This window comes from Petaurus breviceps, unplaced genomic scaffold, assembly GCF_028583685.1.
Source record: "Petaurus breviceps papuanus isolate PSGF00001 unplaced genomic scaffold, PetGlider_PUasm1.0 90925, whole genome shotgun sequence".
NCBI lineage: Eukaryota > Metazoa > Chordata > Mammalia > Diprotodontia > Petauridae > Petaurus > Petaurus breviceps.
Window position 1 is genome coordinate 35,405,832 of NW_027187380.1, and position 27,930 is coordinate 35,433,761.

The following is a 27,930-nucleotide window of genomic DNA, read 5'->3' on the forward strand; positions in this document are numbered from 1 at the left end:
GGGGGGGGGGGGGGGGGTTTGGAGCAAGTGGGGTTCACTCTGTCATCCTTGTCTTTGGAGGTCTTGAAAGGGGCTTTTTTAAAAAAAGATTTCTGGGCTATGAAGTGGTAGCCCCAGGAGTGTTTGCTGTCTAGTATAGGGGCCCCTGTATTTGCTTCTTACCTTGCTCTTTCCAGTCCCAGCCCTTTGGTGATAGGCCTGGTAGTGAACCTTGTGGTTGGTGGGAAGACTTGCCCTCCGAGTTGATCAGGCCCCTTCCGGCCAGAAGTCTTATAATTTAGTGATCGTTGTATACCAATTTCATATTTTCTCTGTAGTTTGCTGGTATTGGTCAAGCATCTTCCTCATGGCCCTGTAAGAGAGGAAGTTGGCACAAAATATCTGTCCCATGTGATCTCTGGAGAGATGCCTGATGTAGGCATGCTTAGAATCTCACTGGTTTACTGCAGCAAATCAAAGTAGAACTGGCATCAAAGGCTAAACATTTGAACATCACTTTTGAATAAAAGAAAATGTCCTGGATTCTAGTTTCTGTTCTGCCTCTAAATTTGATCTGTGACTGTTGACAAGTCATTTCCCCTCCATGGGTTTCAACATTTCCTCTTACAATAAGGGAGTCAGACTAGAAGAGCTCTAAGATCTCTTCCAGTTCTGATGCTCTTTGGTTTTGTCATTAATTTTAAGGTTACCAATTCCTCTTCCCCACATTGGCATTCACTCACTAGCTGTCTATGATGGGAAAGGTCAGTAGAGCACACTTTGGATGAAGTTGATAACTACTTCCTCTTTTGGCATTCAGTTTAGAACTTGGAAAAATGACAGAAATTACTATATTCAGACCTTATGGAATGCCACATACCCCAAGAAGATCAAAGATGTGAATAAAGTTCCTATGTACACCAAAGTATTCATATCAGCACTTTATGTAGTAGGAAAGTACTAGATGTTCATCAATTGGGAGATAACTAAACAAATTGTGCCACACAAATGTAATAGAGTATTACTCAGAAAAGCATAGAAAGACTTAAATGAACTGAATTAGAGTGAAGAAAGCAGGACCATGGAAAACCATATTCAAAATAACCACAAAATTTAAATGGAAAGAAATACCATAAAATTGAACACTATGTAATTATAATTACCAACATTGTATCTAAAGATGAGAAGGGGGATTGTGGGTACAGAATTATTGCATACACTGTCAGATTCAATATGATTTTTAGTTTTGCTGACTTTGTTCTATTTCTTATTTATTTACTTTTGTTTTTGTTTATTAGAAGGCATGGTCTATTGGACAGAGGAGAGAAATGGAGACATTTGGAAATTAAAAGAATACTAAAAAGAAATCATATCACTAAATTTTAAAAGGCTAGGGACTTCAAGAAAATATGAATGACCAGATCCCATTCTTTTCAGAAATGAGGACTATTAATCACCATTCCCCAGTGCTCAATCTCCAATCACTCCAATAACCTCTCCAGAATTTATAAAGAGATGTCCCTCCCTGATGTTAAGAGGAACTTAAGACTGTTGGTAGCTGCATTTGCTAACTTTAATAACATGAGTCTACATCAATACTATAAAGAAAGAAGTAAAGATTTGAATAACATTCAGTTAATTAACTCTACATAGAAAGTTGGAATGCAAAATGTGGGCCCTAGCGATTCTTCTTTCTTTTTGGTCAGGGTTCAGAGGAGGGAACTGAATTAGTCAAGGTGCATGAAGCATTAGGGAAGATATCAGAAATATTCATCCTGATGAAGAGCATGTCTTTCTAGAAAACCTATATATAGCATTAGAGCAGCTATCCAGGATAGGGAAATAGAGTTAGCATGTTGTAATGGGGGGGGGGGAACAAATTTTGACCCAGAGGACTTGAGTTCAAACCCTAGCTATACTACTTACTACCTGTGTGACCTGTGCCTTACTTTCGTCCCTTCTAAATTAGTTTGATTAGATTTAACCTCTGCATCCTATCATTCTGAAGCATAAACCATCCAAGTTTCAGATATTTTTTTCTAGATCACTAAGTCCCACATTATTCCTCTGATTCTATGGTAAAGTTAGACCACTTCCATAAGAGATAAGCATTTTAATTATGGAATGAGACATGAAGGATTATTTCTGGCAGCTTCTTTTACTGGCAGTAATGATGAGAAGGAGGGGATATGTTGAACTTTTTCTGACAAGTTTTAAGAGAATGTTCCAAAGTCCTAAGATGCTGTGCTATACTTGATAGCTTACTGATTAAAGAGGGAGTAGTGTGGTCCTGTGGCTATATTTGCCTGCACTGTGGTTCAGAGACTTTGTAATTATGGTGACTTTCTGCCACTCGAGGAACATATATTTTGTCACCATTTGTATTTTTTTTCCTCATACTCCTCAATAAAGAAAGACTAGGTCTCACTTACACTGAGTAATCTCTGACAACATAAAAGTATGTCAAAAATTTTTGTCTTCCTCATGAGTCCCTAATGCCCAATCAGTTATATGGTCAAGAACAGTTACTTTACATGATTTTGTAAAGAACACAGGCAGAAAAATAGCCACATTGTCTCCCAGCATCATGACCTTCTTCTCTCCTGCCCCTCTCCATTTTCATTCCCCATTCTCCAGGGCATCTAATAAATATTGTGTTAATTTTAAACTAGTCTTTTTCATTCTCACCTAATTAATTTGGATATGCCAGAGGAAATGGGTTAAAGTATGAACTATTTTATACAGCAAGAATATTGGTCACTAAGAAGAAGTAAAAGAGGTTTTATAAAATAATGTGATCAGGAGGGAAGGGTGGGAGAAGGAGAAGGGTGCCAGAAGAGAGCAATTCTGGAGTCATGATGGAAGAAGAAAGAAAATGTGAGTAAGTAAAGTACAAGAGGGCAGGTGTCATAAAATATGCCACTTTTAAATGAAATGGGAAAGAATAGGAGTTGTCTCAGATGGAGGCAAAGTACCAAGAGCTCTGAAAGAGCTACTATTAGGACCATGTCTTGGTCTTTGCCAGGAAAATAATTGAATAAAATAAATAATTGAATTATGATAATAACTAAGTATAATATTTTAAAGTTTATTTATTGGTGTCTGCCCCACAAAACTGTCTTGCATTTAATTGTGTATATATTTTATATATAAATGCCTGTTATTTCCCTTGATAGAATTAATGTAAACTCCTTGAGGGCAGGGATTTTTTCTTCTTTTTTGCATTTATATACCCAGAAACCTACCATAGTGTATAGAACTTGGTAGAAGTTTAATCAGTGCTTCTTGACTGAGTATTTCATTAATGTGTCAACTCACTGACATTCCTCTGGCTAACTGTTGTAAGCCAGGATGAAGAAACGGGAGAGTTGCATGGGCATACAGTGCAGAGAAAGGGTAAGGATTGTGTAGAGCATATTAAAGTTAAATGAGAGATGAGAAAATCAGGTGTACAGTAACCCGGCCTTTCCCATCCCTATGCTCCCCAGCTAAGACTAACACCACTACCCCTTGCCATTCCCTGTACAGTGCACTTAAGTAGCACAGTGGATAGAATGTCAGGGTTCAAGTCAGGAAGATTTGCTATCCTGAGTTCAAATCTGATCTCAAACACTTACTGTGTGACCTTGGGCAAGTCACTTAAACCTATTTGCTTCAATTTCTTCATCTGCAAAATGAATTGGAGAAGGAAATAGTAAACCACTACAGTATTTTTGCCAAGTAAACCTCCAGTGGGGTCAGGAAGAGTCCAACACAACTGAAAATTAACTGAACAACAGTAATCCCTGTATGGGATAAAGCAATGAATGCTAAGTGTCTATCTTCATTTAATCAGCATATCAGTGAAAAGTAAAATAGAAATCCTAGCATGTTACATGCACTTGCTTTTTAAATCTAATTTTGTGATCCATCTGTTGTTTCAGAGCTCTGGCTGACATCTTAAGGCAACAGGGACCAATTCCAATAGCACACTGTGAAAGAGAGACTATCTCAGCTATTGATACCTCTCCCAAAGAGAACACACCAGTCAGATCTTCCTCAAAAAACCACTATACCCCAGTGTGTACAGCTAAACCTGCAACAGGTAAGTTCATCCTTAAGCTTTTCCTCTGAGGATGATGGGATAGTTAAGTGATATCACAATACTCTGTAGGGGAGAGAGATTTTGAAGTTGTATGTGGCATAAGATAGATGTTCCATACAGACAAAATGTCAGATGTTGGGATGGATAATGAGATTGGGGAATTACTTTGCCTGGAGATGATTCAGAATATGAGAACTTTTCATCAATTTCTGTGCTTGGCAATTCTTATAAGAGATAGAAAAGTAGAAGGCCTTTGGCCTTTGGCAAATTTTGCAAGCCTGAGGAAAGTGTGATTTAGTGATCATATATTGTAACAAGCAACCAGAAAGCACGTCACAAGAAAGAGCCTGTAGTAACCACTATAGGCAGCCATAATCATTGTTTGAGGCTGTACTCAATTACATGTTCATTTATGTGTTTGAAATATTGACCATGCTTAGGCTGTTAGAAATGTGGAAAAAAAGAAAAAATATACTTCTATTAGAGACTATAGGGACTATTCAATACATCTTGGGGATGTGTCATACCCTACAGGTTAGCTTGTAAACTCTGGGGTCTATCTCTATTTGTGACCCTGTACAACAGTGCTCTGAAGATTCAGTTAGAACTTGGAGAATGGCTAAAAAATGTTTGAGCCTTTCACTGGGGAGTTAAGGATATGGAACCAGAGAGAAAAATGCTGAATGTCTAAACAGTAAGAAAAAAACCCTCCAAGTATGACTCAGGTCTTACCAATAAGTATGTGAGAGCATGGTCAGCCCTGAAGACTCTGATTTTGAGAGAGCTTATTTTGATATGGTGAACTGTGTCCTATGAACAATTTAAACTTGAGAATGAGGGAGGTAAACTGAACCAGTAACCTGCCAAAAGAAAGAGGGGTAATATGTACCAAGCAATAGGTGAAATAAGTTGAGATTTTGAATGATGCTTCATTTCCATTTTAAAAATGAAAAAAAGCTAGCTCTGTGTCAATCATAGTACTATGTACTTGGTTTAAGGAAAAAAATATAAAGTAAACAATGTCCCATATCATAATAATACTTTATATTTTGTAGTACTTTATTGTTTTCAATTACATTTACATGCAGATATTACTTGATCACTAAATGATTTTGTATGTAAGACAATTATCCTTAATTTATAATAAGAAAAATGTGAGGGGTGGCTAGATGGCACAGTGAATAGAGCACTGGTCCTGGAGTGAGGAGGACCTGAGTTCAAATATGACCTCAGACACTTGACACAATTACTAGCCATGTGACTTTGGGCAAGTCACTTAACCTCAGTTGCCCTCCAAAAAGAAAAAAAATGTGGGCAAGAAAGAATAAATGACTCCCCTAAATTCTTTGACAGTTATTTAACAAGAAGCATTTATTAAGCACTTAAAGCGTTCTGGGCATTGCACCTAGTACTGGGGTTATGAAGACAAATATAGAACAGTCGCAGCCTTCAGGAATCTCACATTCTTCTGATGGAAAACAACACATACATAGACAAACAAAACACAAATAAATACAAAACAATTTACAGGAGTGGATAGAGAAGGTGCTAACAAATGGGGAATCAAAAAAGTCCTTTTGTAGGCATTTGAACTGAGACTTTTAGGTAGTTATGGATTCCAAAAAGCAAAAGTGAGAAGGAGAGCATTTGCACCATGGTGGGGACAGCCAGAATAAAGACTCAAAGATGGTATGAATTTGGTGTGGGAGAAATTCAAGTAGACCAATTTATCTAACAATGAAATAACTGAATATGAAATCAATTTGGAAAAATAGTTTGGAGATGTTTTGTACAGGCTTTTAAATGAGAAAGAGAGGAATCTGCATTTTATCCCAGTAGTAATATAGATAAGATATAAAGTGGTATAAATATAAGATGGTATAGATAAGATATAAACCACTACTTAGCCAAATTCTGGTTTTATTCTCAGGCAAGAACACTTCTTTAAAATTCTTTCTAAATACTTATCTTGAAGTCAGATCCTTTCCTAGAGCTTGTACATGGTGCAGACTTTAGGAAAACTTGGTATCAAAATCCCTAGTTTATTGTTAGGCTTTGACCACTGCACTTTTTTTCTCTGACACTGACACAACTATAGTTCAGGCTCTAATCACCTCATTCCATGACTATTGCAATAGCCTGCTATTGGGTATTCCTGCCTCAAGTCTCTCCTTATTCCAGCATGTCTTTCATCTTCCATCTCTCATCCTGGACAAATCTTTTTATCTTCTTCTGGTGAACTGAGGAGGCATTGATAACAACAATCCTCTTGGAAAATGTTTCTCTATTGAATTGGTTAGCAGGTCCTTTTAGGCAGAAAATTGCAAAGCTCATCAGCCTGCCACTTCTTTGGTGATGGAGACAATCTCAGCTGTCTTTTCACTCATCAGGATTTTGTCCAATCAGTTTTCACTTAACTGATCCAACAATAAATCAACTACAAAGCCTGTATTCCTTCTTTCTGATTTTTATTCTAATGCATCTGAGAATCTTTACCTCCTTGACAGTATGTTAGAAGACAACTCCATTGTCTTTCAATAAAAGTCAGATTTTTCCAGCCAGTCAGGAACAAGCAGTTGAAGCCTTGTCTGACTGCCAGTTACTTTACAAAAGTTCTATTGGTGCGAATTTTTTTCCCACTCCTTGAAAAGTTTTTCTTTCTTTCCCATGCTTAACCACTCTAGCCAATTTTTTAACCACCAATTTCAATTGCCCCTTAGTACTCAATGACTCCACTTTTCCTTAATATATATTACACACACACACACGCGCGCGCGCACACACACACACACACACATATTTATATATAATGAATTTCCTTTATATCTTAGTTTTCAAACCAACGGTCATGAGTTAATCATTTCTTAGTCTTCAGTTATTGTCTATATCTTTTTATATGGATAAACTTAAAAACAGTTTCATGTCAATGAGCTGAGGAACTGTAGTTTGCCCTGTAGTCTTAGTCTTTTTTCGGTCTTCAAACCAGTCCCTTTAATATTCTGTTTCAGAAAGCTATTTCTTCACACTTATGTTTTATAAATTCTTGTTAAAAATTCTTTTTCCGCATATTTTCAGCCATTAGACTATTCACATACAATAGAGACATCATCTCAATTTTTTTTTTGCCCATTTCAGTCACCAAACTATTCACCTGTGAAAGGGATAACACCTTACATTTTTCCAAAGTTGTTTTATTTTTCTCTTTCATGCAAAAGTATTTTCTTTGTCCTCTTTAGCAGTCAAGCTTTTTACTTCTTAAAAGGGAAGTAACTTATATCTGGAATGTAACTCCCTCATTTCCCCACTTACCTTTGCCTTTTTAGAATACTTTTCTTCCAGTAAGGCTCAATACAAACCTCTTTGTTATGCCTTCTTTGACCATGCACCCCTCACCCAGTTGTAACCTTTCCTTACTTACTGTTGTGAGATTTTTATTCTATTCAGTATTTTATTTTCCTCCAGTTATATGTAAACATAATTTTTAACATTTGTTTTTAAAACTTTGAGTTCCAAATTCTCTCCCTTCCTCATTCCCCACCCCCTCCCCATCAAGAAGGCAAGCAATTCAATATAGGTTATATATGTGTGCCTATGCAAAATATATCCATAATACTCATATTGTAAAAAAAAAAACAGACCAAAAAAAATTTTTTAAAAGTATGCTTCAATCTGTATTCAGACAACCAACAGTTCTTCCTCTGTGGATGGATAGTATTTTTCATCCTAAGTCCTTCAGAGTTGCCTTAGATGATTGTTTTGCTGAAAATAATTAAGTTATTCACAGCTGATCATCTTACAATATTGCTGTTACATTGTATATAGTACATTTCAATTTGAATAAGCCCATGCAAGACTTTCCAGGTTTTTCTGAGAGTATCTTGTTCATCATTTCTTAGAGTAAAATAGTATTCCATCACAATTACATACCATAACTTGTTCAGTCATTCTCCAATTGATGGGCATCTCCTCAATTTGTAATTCTTTATCCCAAGAAATGAACTGCTATAAATATTTTTGTACATATAGATCCTTTTCCTTTTGTTTTTTATCTTTTTTGGAGATACAGACATAATAATTGTGTTGCTAGGTCAAAGGCTATGCATGGTTTTATAGCCCTTTGGGCATAGTTCCAAATTGCTCTACAGAATGGTTGAATCAGTTCACAAAAGTGTATTAATGTCTCATTTTTCCTCCATCGCCTATGACATTTTTCAGTTACCTTTTCTGTCCTATTAACCAATCTATATGGTATGAGATAGCACCTCAGAATTGTTTTAATTTGTATTTTTCCAATCAATAGTGAGTTAGAGTTGATATGACTATACATAACTTTGATTATTTCATCTGAAAACTTATCATATCTTTTGATCATTAATCAATTGTGGAATATAATTGTGGAATTATAAATTTCATTTAGTTATCTATGTTTAAGAAATGAGGCTTTATCAGAGAAACTGCAAATCCAAGCACGAGCAGCTTTCCAGAGGACTGCTGCTGTGAACAGCGTTAAGGTTCTGATCACATGGTTTAGTGAACTCTCTATTTATTCAGCAGTAAATTAAAGCAAAACATTCACAGAAACCAAAGTACAGCATTCACCATGTTATAATATAAGAACTTATCACTAAAGTGGTCACATAGTTTTAAACAATATCATTCAGTAAGTTCTTGACTCAGTCATCCTTAAGGAGCAAGTCTCCTTAAGGGACACAAAGTACAAAGGTCAAAGTTCTCCACCCCTAGGTCACATGGTTTTAATTTCTCAGTCAAAAAGTCTCCTTACTTCTTGATTGGAGATTAGTTTCCAACCATCCTTAAGAGGTACAAGGTACAGACTACAAAGTTCTCCCACCCCTAGGCCACAGTAAATCATGACCTTCTCAGTCAGCACTAAATACCCAAGGAGAGGTTTTTCCGTCTTGGCTCAAGGCTGGCTCTCAGATTCCATGGTTCCTCTTCCGTGGTCCCAGCTTTTTCCTGAATTTACCCAACTGTCCCTTGGATTCAAAGGCAGGAAGCTCTCAGCTCCTCATCCAGCTCCTCGTCCAACTTCTCGTCAAGCTCTTCACCCAGTTCCTCTTCCAGTTCCCATTTCATATTGAAGCTCACAGAGTCCAGTCCACCTCAAGTCCTTCACAGTTTCTGTTTCTGGGAAGACAAAGCTTAACAGAGCCAAAACGACATTCATGCATATTGCTGGCACCATCATCAATTCCCTTTCTGCCTGTGAAATCAACACAGATCTATAAAGTCTGAGAACAACACAAATTGTCAGTATAGTCCCAGGAGCTCTGAAACTCTCCTCAAAGACTTCTGTAAAGAGATAAGAAAATCCTCTTTGAGAGTTTCCAGTAAGGTCACAGGGCTTCTGTAGAAAATAATACAAACAGAAATCAACACAGACAGAATATGCCAGGATACCACAAGTTTTCTCCTTCTCGACTCTGCCACCACAAGTGTTCCCTTTTCAGTTCTGCTCTCTCCCAGTTTGTGCTCAGATTTTGATCTGTTCATTAGCTCATCCCTGTTCTGCCCATCTCTTATGACATTTCTTTTCCTGTCTTTGGCAAGTCCCTCCCACTGTGGTTTTCACAGGTTCTGTTTCTTAAGAAAGACTTGATATAATCATGGGCAAAGCTCAAAAGAAACTTAAACTGAAACAAAGTGCTAAATAATTAAATAGCTGAAACAAGGTGCTAAGTACTTCTTTGCTTGCCATTACAGAAACTTGGTTCAAATTTTTTTTCACAGTTGCTGTTGCTAAATGTGTTTTCCTTCATTGTATTCACTTTCTCCCCTGTTTATCCTATTCTCTTTCTCCTTTCACCCTGTCCCTCTGCAAAAGTTTTACTTCAGATTACCCCCTCCCTGTATCTGCCCTCCTTCCTATCACCACCCACCCCCTTCTCTTATCTTTTTCCTCTCCTACTTTCCTGTAGAGTAAGATAGATTTCTATACCCAATTGAGTATGTACGTTATTCCATCTTTGAGCCAATTCTGATGAGAATAAGGTTCACTCAATCCACTTAACTTCCCTCCTCTTATCATCCACTGTAAAAGCCTTTACTTGCCTCTTTTATGTAAGATAATTTACTCCCTTTCTCTTTCAGCCAGTACATTCCTCTCTCACTCTTTAATTTTATTTTTTAGATATTATCCCTTCACATTTACATACCTGTGCTCTCTGTTTATATATACTTCTTCTAACTACCCTAATAATGAGAAATGTCTTAAGAGTTACAAATATCATCTTCCCATGTAGGAATGTAAATAGTTTAATCTTAATAAGTCTCTTATGGTTTCCCTCTTCTGTTTACCTTTTTATGCTTCTCTTGAATTTTGTATTTGAAAGTCAAATTTTCTATTCAGCTCTGGTCTTTTCATCAAGAATGCTTAAAAATCCTCTATCTCATTGAATACTCCCTCATCCTATAACATAGAAGCTGCTAAATCTTATGTTATTCCCTGACTGCAACTTCACTATACTTGAATTGTTTCTTGCTGGTCATTTGCAATATTTTTTAGCTGAATTCAGAACTCTGGAATTTGTTTTTAACATTCCTGTCAGTTTTCATGTTAGGATTTCTTTCTGGAGGTGATTGGTGGATCATTTCCATTTCTATTTTACCCTCTGGTTCTAGGTAGTTTTCCTTGATAATTTCTTGAAAGATGATGTCTAGGTTCTTTTTTATCATGGCTTTCAAGTAGTCCAATAATTTTCAAATTCTCTCTTTTCATTCTTTTTTCCAGGTCAAGTGTTTTTCCAAAGAGATATTTCACAGACTTTTATTTTTTTCATTCTTTTTGTTTTTGTTTTTTTGCTTCTTAATTTCTCATATTAGCTTTCATTTGCTCCATTCTAAATTTTTAAGAAATTATTTCCTTAGTGAGCTTTTGGACCTCCTTTTTTCCATTTGGCCAACTCTGCTTTTAAGGCATTCTTCTCCCCATTGGCTTTTTGGATCTCTTTTGTCATTTGGCCTAGCTGGTTTTTTGAGGTGTTATTTATCTTCAGTATTTTTTACCAAGCTGTTGACTCTTTTCTCATTATATTCTTGCATCACTCTCATTTCTCTTCCCAATTTTTCCTCTACCTATCTCACTTGATTTTCAAAATTGTTTTTGAATTCTTCCATGACCTGAGACTATTTCATATTTTTTTCTTAGAGGCTTTGGATGTTGAAATTTTAACCTTTTTGTCTTCTTCTGAGTGTGTTTTTTGAGCTTCTTTGCCATCATAGAAACTTTCTATAGTTAGAGGAGTTTTTTTCCTGTTCTTTGATCATTTTCCAAGTCTATTACTTGACTTTTAATTCTTTGTTTTAGCAGGATTCAGCTTCTAGGGTGGAAGGTACACTTCAGGGGTTTTGTGCAAGCTGTTTTCAGAGATACCTCTATGGATCTGTAAGTTTTCAATTCTTCCAAGGTGGTATCATCTAAGTCGAGGTGTTTACTACTCTCTGCTATGGTCTGTGCTCTGGTCTGCAAGGGACCACAATCATTCTTTTCTTCCCTCGACCTGTGAGGAGGGTCACCCCTCCTCTGCTGTTGCAAACTCTGCTATGCTAGTGCTTTTCCTCACTCTGGGATTCACACTCAAAACTGCAACCCAGATCCAAGTATGGGCACAGCAACAAAGTCCTACTACAGTGCTAGCAAAAAGACTCTTGTGATCTCATTCTGACCAGTTGTTAGGCCTCCTTACCATTTGTGGGTTGAGAGCTCCAGAAACAGTCACTGCTGCTGCCGCTGCTGCTGCCTCAGCTGATTCAGTCATTCTGAATTTGCTGTAGCAGAGGCTGATTTGGTGCAGCCCATACTGAACTGCACTCCACTCTCACCCGGGTATGACAGACCTTTCCTGTTGACCTTCGAAGTTGTAATTGTGTCTATGGGTGGAGAGGTCTGGAAACCATGTTTGCTACCCATAATTCAATTGTGCCTTGACCTGCCCTGAGTTTTCTGGGGCCTGGTTTGCTCTGGTGTGGCCTGAACTGAACTCTGCTCCTTTCTCAGTTTGATGCAATAGACCTTTCCTGTTGATTGAAAAAGTTGTCTTGGGTTGGAAATTTGTTTCACTACATCTTTTTTGTGGGTCCTGCTGCTCTGTAATTTCTTTAAAGTCATTTTTAAAGGTATTTGGAGGGCTTTGAGGGAGAGCTCAACTGAGTCCCTACCTTTATTCCACCATCTTGGTGATGACTCCCCAGATGATTTTATTTTTGACAGCATTATTACCTAGTACAGTTCCTTGCATTCAGTAGGTATTTCCCAAATATTTTTTGAATTGAATTGACAGAGACCATTTTTTTTAATATGAACTGTGAACACTGCAATTCTTTGAATAATTAACTAATTTGGCAAAAGTTCTTTTATTTTTATATTAATTAAAATTGCTATTTCTGTTCCTTATCTAACCATTATGGTGAAAATGCAGAGATAGTGTTCCTTGTGATATCTAGCATCCAATTCTTTTTTTTTAAGCAATTGGGGTTAAATAACTTGTTCAAGGTTACACGGTCAGTTATTATATATATATGTATATGTGGGTGCCGAGTATCTGAGGCCGGAATCAAACCAAAGTCTCCCGACGCTGGGGCCTGCGCTCTTACTCACTGCACCACTTGGCCTCCCCTTCTGGCATCCAATTCTTAAAAGATATGTCTCTGTTTTATGACTTCCCTCCTGGTATGTGTGTATTCCCTATTATTTTACCCTTATCGATATATTTCATTACTAACATTAATGTTATAACAAATCCTGTTGTAAAATTATGAAAGCCCACTTTAATTGTTAATCACTTTTATCCCCATTTTACAAATAAGGAAACTAACTTTCAAGGAGCTTAGATGATTTGCTCAAGGTACCTGATCTTATTAATATCTACTTCATTTATCCCTGATCTTATCCGCAACATTGATTCAAACACTGCTTTAGAACTCATTCTAACTTATTGAATTACCCATTTATTATTGTTCTATTGAATGGATTTAATTTAGCAATGTCACAGCATAATTTTTTTTCAGAACCACTTAGCAATGTATGATATATACCTCTGCTTTTAATACTGCTGCAGCAGAAACATATTCTTACCATTGACAAAGGTTAGAGAGTTAGGCTTACTATAAAGATAAGGACAGTGACTGGACCTCTGATTTTGCTTCATATAAGAAACTCCAGAATGAGTAAATTCCTTAAAGCAATTCGGGTTTGCATCTTCTCTCCAACCTAAGAAAATTTCCTAGAGCACTAAAAAATTAAGTGACTTCCCTGGGATCACACAGGCAATATCTGTCAGAGGCATGACTGGAACCCAGATCTTCTTGACTTAGAAGTCAATTTTATGCAATTCTATAATAACATGAAACTAGAGGGTTCTTAAGTCCCTTGCTGCTAGAGTATTTCTCTCTAGACTATTTCAACTTTCAAATTAGTGAAATAAGAACTGCATGTCTCACTAAGTTATCAGTGTTCCCTTCAAAGGGACAAAAAAAATTCTCACTAATTAGAGGGTATAATATGTTTGAGATAGTATTCAAAGCAAGATAGATTTTTGTTGTTATCTGTTGTTTTTATTTCACTTGAATTTCTCCTTGTATCTCTTCCTGGCCCTTTTAATAAAGACATTTTTTTTTTAAAAAGAGAAAGGGAAAAAATTAGCAAAACTAATCAGTACATCAAAATACTGTCATCTTATATTCAGTATTCCAAACCATTTAACCCCTACTTCTGCAAAGGAATGTGTGTGTTGTGGGGAGGGGGGGAGAAGATCGTTGTTCACATCTCATTTGGTGCCATACTTGGTCTTTATAATTTCACAACATTCATCTTCATTTGTTTTGTGCTTATTGTTCTTTCTATTTATATTGTTTTAGTTATTGTATGTGCATTTGGTGTGTGTGTGTGTGTATACATACAGATAGACAACTTTTCTCACTTTGGATTACTTCACTGCATCAGTTCATGTAAAAATTTTCATACTTGTTTTCATTTAATTTGTTCATCATTTCTTACAGTGCACTAGCCCATCACATACACTCATATACCACATTTGGTTAGTCGTTTTCCACTTGATGAGCATTTATTTTTCCGTTTCATTTACTGCTATAAATATTTTGATGTATTTGGAGTCTTCCCTTTTTTTTTTTTGAAGGGGAAAGGCAAGGCAATTGGCATTAAGTGATTTGCCCAAGGTCACACAGCTTGTGAGTGTGTCACATGTCTGAGGTTGGATTTGAACTCAGGTCCTCCTGACTGCAAGGCTGGTCCTCACTGCGCCACCTAGCTGTTCCTATTGACCTTCTTAAGACATGATCCTAGCAGCGGAATCTCTGGGTCAAAGAGTTTGGGCATTTTAATCCCTTTCACATATTCAAATTGCTTTCCAGAATGGTTATACTAATTTACAGTTCCATGAACAATGCATTAATGTTTCTGTCTTTCCACATTTCCTACAACATTTACTATAATCTGTCTTTTGTCCTCTTTGCTGAGTTACTGGATATGAGGCAAAAGCACAGGGAGGAATAATTCTTTTCCTAAACTAATATCTGTTTCTCAGAACAATCTCCAAACAGACTCTAACTTACATTTTCCAAAGGTGAATGTTATTTTCTGTCAAGGTTTCAAGCCCTCTCCTAAACTCCTTTGTGTGTCTCTGTTCTTGAATGCCATTCATTTCCCTCTGAGGAAGTTACCCTAATCTCCACAAGTGTCTTCACTGTGCTACTCCCTCTATATCCAATCTTTTCCACTGCAGAACTCTGTGTACAAGAAGATGAATGAAGAGCTAGCAGTTGGGAGCCAATGTTTTTCTATGTCTGGCAAAGGATGTTGAAGGGAAACAAAGCAAGAATGACTTTTCACCAATCATAGGTAGTATGTTTCTGGGTTCAAAAGAGGCAAGAGATTACTAAATCAAGGCTACTTTTAGAAAAATGGATACTACTATTCACTTATACTTCACATTGCAATTAAACTTTTACAAAAATCCCCCAATTACATGGCATTGCTGGGAATGAAATGTTCCAAACTAATAAAATTAATGAATGTATAATCAAATTATTGGAAATTCACCCTTTTAAATGTAAAAAACTTCAAATTTAAATATTTGGTGTAAATTTTTCTATCATTCATCTCCCATTTCCTGATCTTATTAAATTGAGCTTATCAGATGTAATTTAGATTTTTCTTCTTGACTCAGAGTGATCATGATGAATATTTTAATCAGAATCACTGAATTTTAGATTAGAAAGGGAACTAAGAGGTCATCTAGTCAAAACCATACATGATAAAAAAAATTACCCTCCATAATCTATCCAGCAAGTGGTCATCAAGCATCTTCAAGAGTTAGTTTCTTACAGGAATTGGATATCTCCTGAAGTAATATATGCTGCTTTTTGATACTTTAATTGCTATTAAAGTTTGGTTTTTTTTAAGCTCAAATTTAGATTTTCTCCTTTGAAACATTCACCCACCATTTCCAGTTCTCCTTTTAGGTTATAAAAGAAGTCTAATTTGTTTCCCATTTGACAGCCTTTCAAATATTCAACAAAACTATCATATCCCATATTTGATCCTCTTTTGTTATCTTAAGAGTAAACATCTATAATTCCTTCAATTAGTCCTTACATGGAATGATCTAGAGCAGGGTTATTAATCTGGGGTCCACATATTCCCCAAAAGTCCTTGGATACCTGGATGATGTTATTGGTGATGATAATGCTAGCAATAACAACAAAAATAGCACTGATGAAAGTTATATCAAGCTTCTTCCTGTAGGCTCATAGTCTAGTTTCCTTATCTCTATTTCCTCTCTCTGTCCAGATGACCTATAATAAACTCTTATCAACATTTTGAGTCTGTAAATGTTTCTGCTGATCTTCAAGTTAATGTTCGCTGCTATGCTTTCCCTTTCTGGTTCCTGGGATTTCCATATACAAATATATCTTCTTAAAATATAATGCTCCCCCTTTTACCTCTCCTATTTCTTTTTGGAGTGAGTTATATCCACAAATTTAAAGCTGTTTACAACTTTTCTCTTTCCTACTTCTTGAGGTTCTATACACTTTACAATCCTGCTCTACTGATCTCCTTGCTGTTCTTCACACATTACATTCCATCTCTTCTCTAAGTGACCTTACACTGACTGTCCAACATTCCTGAAATGCTCTCCCTCCTCAACTGTATTCAGCTCAAATGACACCTTTTACACAGAGTCTTTCTTGGTTCCTCTAGCTGCTAGAACTTTTTCCATAAAGAGGAGCTTTCCCCTATATGGTTACATTCCAATTACTCTGAATCTATTTTATATAAGTTTATTTATATGTGCAACATATTTTAAAATTTAAGTTAATTTTTGGTAATCCTATGAGTAGCCTGAATTCTCTTTTTCTGTTCTGCTTTGTATATAGAAATGTTCATCTTAATCTGTGTTTATTAAGTTCAAAAAGAAAACAAAGAAACAAAATAAACCAACACATGAGAATGGGTACAAGAAAAAAAAATTAAGATTCCTGAGAGTAAGGGTTTTTTTTTTCGACTACGTTTTATCCCCCATGCTGAGCACAGTGTCTAGTACATAGTGCTTGCCTTAATAAGTATTCATTGATTGACTTATTGATTGATTCTACCACTTACATATTCTAGTCTTCAATCTCATGTGTTGGCATAGTAACATCACATCTAGTGATACCTAGGAGATAAAACTTACCTCTTTACGTTGGTATCTGTAATTTCATCTTGCTCATCACCCATATGCTATATAATTGTGTATAGCTAGGTCCTGATTAGTGTGAATAATGAGTCCTCCACACTGGTTGCCTTATTTTAATTTGTACTGCATAATTCCATTTGACTGAACGAGTTATATTTCACTAATTTATAACTTCAAATACTGCACATTCGGATACATTGGACCACTTCAGGGAATTCATTCTAATTGGAAACTAGATTCATAGACATCTAAGGCAATGGGATTTACTATTGACTTATTTCTTGGATGTTGTCTCCTGTGTCCTTCCTAGTGTCTCTCCTATTTTTTCTGTATACTACCTACCCTTTATGGTATCTAACTTGGTTGCAATTTTCTCTCCTATCCACTTTAAAGTCCTTTTCATTAGATTTGCAAAAATCTTGACAAATATATAGTTATCAACTTATTATTCTTTAGGTTCCCTGTGCTCTGGCAAGCAGTTCGTCATTCCTGTGTTTTAAGCCATAATCCAGAAACCCAAATTGCTCAGACTATGACCAACTGTGCACTTTCTAAATCTCCTTTTATCTTCTGGCTCCCTTGCCTTCATGTACAACAGTCCTAAAAAAGCACCTGTTCCTCTAATTCTATATATTGCCCTTCGTAATCTTTAGCAGTGCTTTCTTTCAATATCATTTGCACTTTCAGGTAAATGTTACTACCAGAAGTAAGTAGAAATTATCTAGTTTAATAAGTCTTCAGAGCTTCTCTGTCAAGACTTGGATAACTGTCCCAGGAAGACAGCAGGCTTCTCTCTCTTTCAGGTTGACAAATAAATAGTTGCCTTAGTGGTCCTCAGTAGGGACTAGCCAGGAATTACAACTTTTGTTTCCAATCCTTATTGCATGATCTCTTATCTGATAGCACCTGTTGATACATAATACTATTTCTTGGAGAAAAGTAGATGCTGCATTTTAAAAATATCTAGCTCTTTCCATTCCATTCTGGGAAAAAAGGTTTGCATTTGTTTCTTATCTCCAACTTTTTGCTTATCCTTCTTTACCCTCTTTTTTTGCAGTGTTTCTGCAAACCTCTGTTACCAATCAATTGCCCTCTATTTGTCCATATGCTTTTGTTCTTTGTTTTTGCATTGAAGGCTTCCTTCTTTCCTGCCTTCTTTTTTTTTCTTCCCTCCTTCCTTCCTTATCTGAATGTGAAGTGGTGAATTTCTATTACATAATTTGTTACAAAATAGTAATAAAACTCAGCTTAGCTGTGTTCCCTTCCGAATTTCCTTCTGCATACTTCTGCATCTTTATTTTTTCATTAGTCTCTTTTCTTTCCTTTCTTCTTTTTTTTGGAATCGTTATCACTATCCACCAAATCATTATCATCATCTACCTCCCAACCCCCTCCTCCCAAATTGAAACTTTCCCTTATAACAAATATGTATATTGACTGTGCCTGTATCTTATTCTAAACCTCTAGTCTTATCATCTCTCTTTCAGGAGATAGTAAAGTATGTTTCATCATCAGTGTTCTCAAGTCATGATTGATTATTGCCTTGTTAAGAGTTTTTCCCTTTCAAAGCTTTTTCCTTGACTGTTAGTTTTATAAATTTTTCTCATTCTGCTCACTTTACTCCATATCAGTTCATACAAGTTTTCCTAAGTTTCTGTTGTTTTTGTCATTGCTTATACTACAACAATATTCCATCATATTTATGTATACTGTGATTTGTTCATCAATTTTTCATTTAATGTACCCCAGTGATTTTAATTGTACTTTGGTGACCCACTCTCCTTCAACATACATTCTACAGATATGCATGGAAGCTAGATAATGGCACTATTGTGTGTATATTCTTCCTCTATCTAAATTTTTCTCTATAGGTGAAATCTGTTTAAATATGTATTAAGAGAAGGGGACAGCTAGGTGATTCAGAATGACAGGTCTCAGTTTCATCATCCAGATTTCATATATTCTAGGGATGGTTCTAATCCAGATCTCACCACCGCCAACTTGTGTGCTCCAACCATGCAAATGTATTTAGGGATTGCTTCCCAACATATAATGACTTTGGTTACAGTTTTGAAGCTTCATATAAACTGATATCAAACAATCCATCAAATTATTTCCCATGTGTATCATACTAACATTGTGCTAGATAATTATTGGAATATCTTCCTCCCTCTTTTGTCTTAATCTGCATCCTGTAATTCCAGATTCAATATTTTTTCCTATTCATGAAAAAAAAATAATTCATTTTTTGCTGTTTCCTTTCCTGACATTGGTTTCTTCTGACTATCAGCCAAGAGAGGGAGGTAGATTGTCCAAATTCCCAATGATTTCATCTCTTATTCAAAAAAGCATTTATTAGGTACTCACTTTGTGCCAACCACTGTGCTAAGTTCTAAAGGTAAAAATATAATAGACAGTTCCTGATTTCAAATTATTCCTGAGCTCAAATTATGATTGGGGGAGACAGCACATAGGAAGGCTTAACTGCAGATCTGTACTTCCACATTAATGCATTCTTTTCTAGGTTCTCCTTCTTAGAAGTGTTGATGATAAGTTGAGAAACAATGCCAAAGTGATGAATTTTGGTACAAGGTTTGTTATACAATTTCTGGGTCTGACATCTCAATGGCAACACTCAACAAGTTTGACATAGAGCCAAAAGATTGCACTGATGAATTTCTGAAGGGAAATAATATGCCCATGGAGTCAGTGGCAAAAGCTAATCTGAGTCTGGTCCTTAGAGAGAAACAAAATCATCAAACCATAGAATGACAGATATAGAAAACATCTAGTCTTTCTCTCCTATCCCTATTTATGTATATTGAAACTGAGTCCCCCAAAAGGAAAATAACTCACCTGATACCACACAACTATATAGTGTCAGATACCATAGGACTATGTCCTATACTTTCAATAGCGTCATGATATGGAAACTGGAACATTTATCTGGATTATTTTATCACAGTAGCCAGCAAATTTGATCATTCAATTTAAACATTCATGTACATCTGTAATATTTTTCTCTTTGACTAGCAAATTCTGAGGTTTTTTCCTTGAATTATTTGGAATATTTCTCTCCATGGACATGACTTAAATCCCATGTTTCTTCCACTGGGATACATTACTACTCTCCTTCTGCTTAAGAATATGCATCTTGTGTTAGAGGTCCCTTTAAAAGCAGGGAATTTAGCAAGTTCCTGGAATATTGCCAGTACTTGTCCTTTCTTGGCTCCTTTATTCTGATTTGTATTCAGGCTCCATATTTCCCATTGTATGTGTTTAGCTTAGGGATTTATCACTGCAGCTTAGATCTGTAATGATCTATTCATAAACCTCCACTTTAATATATGTGGCCTTATGTTCCCTTTAATAATTAAAGTGAAGGAAATTGGACCTCTGTTGAGGAAAGCTATAGGTGGGTAGAATGATATGGTGGAATCAGGGGAAGATGAGCCACACATCCAGTGAGGCCCTTATTACATGGAGGTGCAGGACCCTGTGGAGAGTTTTTGAGCCATTTTACAATGAGACTTTCATGCAGTAATTCTTCTTTACAGAAAGATGAGAAAAATAAACCAAAGTCACAAATCTCTTTCCCACATGACTATTTTTCTGGACTTCATCATCTCTAAAGCCTCATCATTCTGCAAAATGCACTCAGCTCCAAAAAACACACCTCCACAGCACCCCTTGTGCTTGGGGCCCCTTCTTTTCTCTCATTGCAGAGGTGGACATTACTAAGCACTTCTCTTATCCTCCATCATTGGAAGGGCACCCGGGAAATTCTCCCCATCATTTCCCACCCAACTACTTTCTCCAGAAACTCATTATTCTGCAAGATAAAATCAACTCTGAAACTCTCACCTTCTTCTGATCAATTCCTAGCTTCACTGTAGGATTTCATCATAGCCCCATCCTGGTTACCCCACTTCCCTCCTTCTCAGCTTCTTTTTATGTATTATCTGACTCCATGACATTTGAGATCCTTCAGGGCAGGGACTGTCATGCTTTTTGGGATCCTCAGTGTTTAACACATTGCTTGATACATAGTAATGAATGATTATTGATTATTGACTATTTCCTCATGACTTTAAGTCAGCAGAAGTTATGGCTAAGAGTTAGGGTCTTCTAGATTGGGCCACGCTTTCTCTAATCAGGAAACTGCCAAAATAATTTCTGCTTTTCTTTTTGAAACTATTGGGAATGTTCATTGGCAGGGTCCCCCAAAAGGAAAATAACTCACTTGATATCACACAACTATATAGTGTCAAGTAGGGTCTCATTTCTATCACGTGATAGTTGAGTTGGAGCCACAGTTGAGAAGGAGTTCATTACTTTTTGACTTGTCCCAATGTATGTGAAAAGGACATTCTGTTGCTATTTGCTCAGCTTTCCTCATGTGAGTGAGTAAGGTGTATACAAATAGCTTTCATTTAAGTATTTAAAAGGCTGTCATACGAAAGAAGGATTAGAGTTGGTCTGCTTCGCCCACAGAAGTAGGCCAGAATGAGGAGTACTGTTTGGCAGTTGTTGAGCAGAAGATTCCTGCTTGACACAAAGAATAACTTCCTAGCAATTAGAACTCACCAAAGCTGAAATGTAAGACCTTGGGAGGCACAATACTTCTCACTGAATATTTTTTGGTAGGGCCTAAATCATCAGTTCTTGGAGATTTTACAAATAGGATTCATTCCTCTTCAAGAATGAAAAATTTCTTCTGAGTTTTTGTGATTCTTTGAAAAGAACATAAAATTCACAGTGGCTCTAAGAATCTGTCAAAGAAGCATTTCACCAAATCTATAAGTTTAGTCTAGGTGTGGTGGTGCACATCTGCAGTGCCACTGGGAAAGCTAAATCTAGTGGATTGTATAAATTTGGCAGTTCTGAGCTTCAGTGAGGTCAAAACTGGTCACATATCTTCCCTAGGTCTGGAACGAATATGGTAAACCATCGGGAGTAGAGATACACCAGACTTCCAAAGAAAAAGCCAATTGGCATAGGTTGGAAAAATAGAGTGTATTAAAACTTCTATGCTGATCTATATTGAGATCAGGCCCATTTCACTTACAGCTTTGGTGGGACAGGGAGACCCAATTTCTCAAAAGCAAAACAAGTGAAAAAAAACCCTCTTAAAACTTATCTCTCAGTCTAGACAATGTTTCCTGCCATCTCTGACTTTTCCTCTACAGGAAAGGCTGCTAAGGTCAAGAACATTAAGTATTCAGAAAAGAAAGGGACCTATAACTATGGCCTTAGTTGTCAATGTCCATCAAAAATCTTATTCATTGTATGATTTCTTTAGGCAAAATGATTTATTTTATCTTTACTAGGGCCAGAGATACAAAGGCAAAAGTGAAAATATTCTTGCCTCCAAGCAGCTTACATTCTAATAGGGAAGTCCTAGGTTCAGGTCCTGCTTCTGGCAAGTACTAGCTGTATAACTAAATACAAATCATTTAATTTCTCAGTGTTCTCAGGCAGTTAAGTTACAAATGAGTTACCTATCTGTGTGAGTGAAAGTAGTTTGTACTTATGGGTTTTTCTATACTAATGAAGTCACAGATTTACATCCCCCCCTCCACCTGAAAATGCACACACAAACAATAAACATCAGCATTTTTAAAAGCTTTAGTCAGCATTTAATGCTTAGCACAGTGCTTTGTATACTGTACTTAATAAAGCACAAAGCTTAATAAATATTTATTGAATTAAAATAAAGAATCTCCCATATTCTGGCAGAAAATCAAAGGAGGTAATTATTGAAATAGTCACAGTTTTAGATTCGAATAGCCCAGAACATCGGGGAATGAAGAAGAAAATGCAAATTCTGTTCCACAATATCTCTTGGACTTTATCTAATTTTGTGAGAAAAATTGTGAAATAATCCAAAGAACTCTTCAGGATTCTATCAAGAAGCATGTATGCATATGTATGTACACACATAAGAGTACACCTACATGTGCATGTATATACATACCCCGAAGAAGAGAAGGCATAGTGACAGGAAGAATGACTATCTCCTTGGGAGCATATAGGGACAGTGTTTAAAAAAGATAAAGAAATGGGAAACTGAGTTTTAGGAAGAGGACATTGGATGATGAGTCAGAAGAACTGGGTTCTAATTCTAGGTCTTCCATTAACTAGTTGTCTGACTGGGGCAAGCCACCTTACCCCTCTCAGATTTTGTTTTCTGATCTAGAGAATCAAATGCCCCATAGATATAGGACTGTATTGATTGAGTGAACAATTTTCCATGAGGCAATCCAATATAACTAATGTCATGTAGTAGGCAAAAAGAAGCACCTGTTTATTCTTAAGCAAAGATTTAAGAAAGAGTACAATTTTTTCATTCAGGAATTACCCTTAAATTATCTTTGAGAATTCTTACCTTGTACCTCCCAACCACCTCCACTAGAAATCCTGTACAATAGACAGGGTGCTACAGTGACTAGACACTTTAACTAGAACTAGATATCAAAGTTATTTCAGTGCCATTCTCTTAGTGAGGAACCATAGGCAAGTGATTATCCTTTTAGGCTTGAAGTTTTCATCTATAAAATGAAAAAATTAAGTTAGAGAAGCTCTGAGATACCTCTCTTTATTCATAATTCTCTGGCCTAAAACTTAAAGTTACATATCAAGTCAAAGTTCTGAATTATTAGGTTTTAAATGAGACTAAGCAGCATATGTAAATATAGCTTACAAACACACAGAAGCAGGAAGTAAGAAAAAAATGGATTGGGGTAACATATGCACTGGTACCTTTCTTCTATTAAGTTCAAAATACTTCATTTCACTAACTCATTACAAAGGGGACCTTATGAGCACTGTGCCCATTTTAACAGAATTCCTTCTCAAAAACAAATATTGCATATTCCTTAGAGTTCTCTATGACAATATTTTATCTCTAAAACCAATCTAATTCATTCATTCTACAGTAATTTTTAAGTACCTACCATATGCTTTCATGTATTGGAGGGAAACAGAGGTAATTAAAATAGGATCCTTTCTAACATGTAGTCAACATTACATAACATTACAGTCAAGGAGGGAGATTGTAATAAAGATCTGTTTTGACTCATTCCTGTGTAAGGGAGTGTTTAGTATGTACTGTGTTTTGCCCTTATAGGTTATGTGCAACCATATAGGGTCTTTCTAAGATGTATCTTTCAAGGAGGCAAAAATTGGTATCTCTAGAGTCTATTTTCCTCACCCTTCTCCAAAGGTGTAATGGTAATAAAATTTAAAGATCCCGTTGTATTGGAAAGCTAAGAGGTACTTAGCACCTAGTTCAAATTAAGCTTCTGTTAAAGAAACAGAAGGTATGAGCTCCTGTTGCTGATGTAATAGGAAGGGGCTAAAAAGTGAGGAGCAATATAAGGAAAAGCCCCAGAGAGGGAACGTCAGAACTCCTTGGGATAAGCTTCGTGGAGGCAGAAGCAGCTGCTGCTAAGGAGGCTGAAGAGGAAAGACCCAGGCTGGAGAGAATGATTTTGATTTCGGGAACCTGGGTGAAGTGATTTTGATTCTGGGAACCAGCTGGAGCTTCTGCTGGGGAGCTTCCAGCTTCTCCTGGGATCTGCCAAAGACTGAGGAAGCATTATTGAGATACTGGTACTTTGTATGAACCAAATTGTGGCTTTGTTAAGCCTTGACTTCCCAGGAACAGAGACTGTGAAGGACTTAAGGTGGATTGGACACTGTGAGCTTCATTGTGCAAAAGGAATAGCACAGAGAGCTAGACAAGGAACTGGGAGCTGTCTGCCTTTGAACCCAGGTGACAGTTTGGTGAATCCAGGTAGGAGCTGGGACCATGGAAGGGGATCCAGGGAATCTGAGAGACCACCCTGAGTTAAGCTGAAAGAAGACTTTACTTGGATACTGTGTACTGACTGAGAAGATTGTAACTTATTTGTGACTGAGGGGTGGATGGCCTGTGTATTTTACACTGCTCCATAAGAGAGTGCTGAGTAGTGACTGATATTATAACTTAGTGTGCCCCATGAGTGGATAACTTTGACTATTGTATTTTGTGACCCATAAGGAGGCAAGCCTCCTTAAGGATGATTGAATGATTGAGTTACTAAGTGATTGATTGACTAAATGATTATACTTTGTTCAAAACTGTGTGACCATTATAGTGAAAACTATGTGGCCATATTAGTGATAAGTTGTTATGAATGCTGTATTTTGATTATCTGTGATAAGTTGTAACACTGTGAATGCTGTACCTTGATTTACTGTGCATGTTTTGCTCTGATTTGTTATTAAATAGAGTGTTTGCTATAATACTGTGGAATCAAAACCTTAAAAGCTGTTCACAGTAGCATTCTTGTGGAAAGCTGCTCATGCATGGATTTACAAAAGGAGATTTTGATTCCTGTTATGAGGGAAAGTAGGGGGTTGGGGTCAGAAACCGACCCCTCTATTCTCCTCAGAGAAAGGAGGTAATAGGCTAGAATTATATCTCTCTGTTCCCTTAAATGTTATTAATCCAGGGGAAATAATTTTCAGATCCAAGCTGTACTGCTGATCACTATCCCATAAAAGGGAAGGAGTGCCTCAAGCTAACTATCCAAGCCTTGACTCCCTTCTCAGCTGGAATCCAGAAGACCAGGATCTTGTTTCTTTCCAACTTTCACCAACTCTGCCCTTAAGCAGACTCAGAGCATTGAGTGATTAATCTGTACCAATAAAGAGATTCTTATGCAAATATTCTTGGCCTTTAACCTTTCAGTTAAGGGTTACACTGGTTAGTGACCCTAGCCACAATCTAAAAATAGAAATAAACAGCTAAATGAGCTTCATAGAGATATAATAGGATATCTCAAATTCTGTCCTGAATCCCTTATATCATGCTCAGGTGTGATAAGGGTATGGGTTTTGGGATAAAATATATGAAGAAAATACAACGAATGGGAAAACTTATGCAATAAAATTGCTCTTAATCATAAAGTCAATGGAATATAATTCTTTCCATAGACTACTTTGTTAGTGAAGAAGATGGAACAATTTTCTACTTGGGGTCAAGGAAAGCTACAAAAACACATTCACTTCAATAATAAGAGGGAAACACATTAATTTAAATAATAATAAGGAATTCCTTGAAAATATATTTCTGAACAGTTGCACTGCTTACTAACTAGAACTGTGGATATATTGGGGGAAATGTGGGTTCCAATTGCTGCTGAGCTCTCCAGGCAGCTTCTAAACTCCTTAGCTGTCACTAAGCAAAGTTCTACCTTCACTTCATTTAATCATGGCTAATTCTCTCTCCTAGCTGTTAGCTTCTTTAACTCTATAACTGTCAGTCATAGCTAACTCAGTCTCTACAGTCATAAGTCTGTATCTTTATATTCTGTAATTGAAGATCTATCTCCTCTGTTATTACTATGTCCCAATGTTTCTTTTATTATTGATTACCAAACTTCTACCACTGTAGCTGTCCCACCAACTTGAAGTCAGCACCACTGCTTATTACCTTTTACCAGACCTCCTGGGCTGTATGCCCAGCAGCAACTCTTAATTCAGTTTTAGTATGAGCTTACTACAGAATGTACAAAATACTTGGGTGTCTACCTTACAATAAACACAAGGACTATATTAATATAACTGTAAAGAAATGTTTACAGAAATATGGACAAAAATGAAAACATATTCATTGCTCAGAGGTAAGATGAGCCAATATAATAAAAATAATAATACTACCTAAATAAATTTATTTAATGCCATTCCAGTCAAACTGCCAAAATATTACTCTATAGAACAAGATTAAGCCTCACAGAAACTACCTTGACGTCTTTATAGATGACAACTAAGAGGAGCTTTGAAGCAGGTAAAAAAAAAAGATTCTAAAGAATGAGATAAATAGGTCTCTGAAAGACAAGGTTTCCTTCATTCTCGGGGATGTGGGATTGGGGAGGGCCTCATCCCTGTCCAATTTGAGAGGAACCCTTATTAGGATATGTCACTAATGTAATATAGAAGTGTCATGTAGACTGAAACAGAGCATAGTAGAAAACTAGTGAAAGATAGTGTGATGGAGTATATAAAAAGCTGATTATCAGAGAAAACAATCTGGGTTCAAGTCCTGCTTTTGCCATATACTGAATGTATGATCTTGGACAAGTCATATAACCTCTAAGTGCTACAGACAACTTTTTGACTAACTCTATGAGTGAGAAATGAGTTGCTGTAATACATTGGTAGAGGAAGTTTCCACACTAAGAGTTCCCAACTCTAATAAAATCATAGACACAAAAATTTAAAGCTTCAGGGGATCTGATTTTGATTTCACAAACTCCTTGACAATGCATCACAAGAGTTCATGGTATGCCAATGTTCATAGATTCTGGATAGACAATTTGACAAGCCAAGGGTACATAGGGCCTTTATATCACATCACTGAATAGCTTTTAATTCTGCTTCAGAGAATGGAGTATCCATACAACACTGCTAAATGGACTGAAGTAATCAAAAGTTTGGCAAAAACCTAAGATTGCACTCATTTTTGCTTGGGTAGCTAGGATATTCTCCCTATAATACAAAGTTGATATAGCTGGTAAAGAAAATAGAGATGAAGATGATGAGTGAAGAAAGTAATCAGTATAGATTTAAATATTACCGAGATCCTCCTTAGTTATGTCACAAAAGAAACATACTCATTTCAATAAAATATTGTTAAGATCATTACATCATTACACTGCTGTAAGACCAGTCAGCAAGATGCAAACAGACATTCAGAAAAGTCCAAAAGAGTAGCTCTCTCATTTTTATTCAATGGGAATATAAGAGAGAGACAGAGACAGAGAATTTCTAAACCATGCATGGCAGCTTTACAGAAATTGATTGTGCATAATGGCATAGAAGTATTACAAACAAGGGCAGAAAATCTGAATTGTTAAATACATATTTCCTTATCACAGGGCATTAAATATATAATTGGATGCAGTCGAAATATTTCTTAGAGGAAAATTTATATTTTCAACAAAGAGAGAAAGAACAAATCAATGAATTTAGCATGCAACTAAACAACAGACAAGCTGGAAAACCATTAAGTGGCAAAATCTCAGACACTGAAAAAGAAATTTTGGGAGAAAATAAAGAAAACTAAAAGAAAATGATGAATAAACAAACCAAGAGATGTTTTAA

At 36.4% G+C, this 27,930-nt stretch overlaps 1 protein-coding gene across 2 annotated transcripts in view; it reads left to right on the plus strand.

Annotated features, from left to right (window-relative positions):
• SHISA6 (shisa family member 6) overlaps positions 1 to 27,930 on the plus strand; it is a 599,047-nt gene that overhangs the window by 98,067 nt on the left and 473,050 nt on the right. For both annotated transcript variants that reach the window (XM_069076798.1, XM_069076797.1), the window contains exon 3: positions 3,903 to 4,063. In XM_069076798.1, the coding sequence (XP_068932899.1) occupies positions 3,903 to 4,063 (161 nt within the window). The remainder of the gene's footprint in view (positions 1 to 3,902; positions 4,064 to 27,930) is intronic.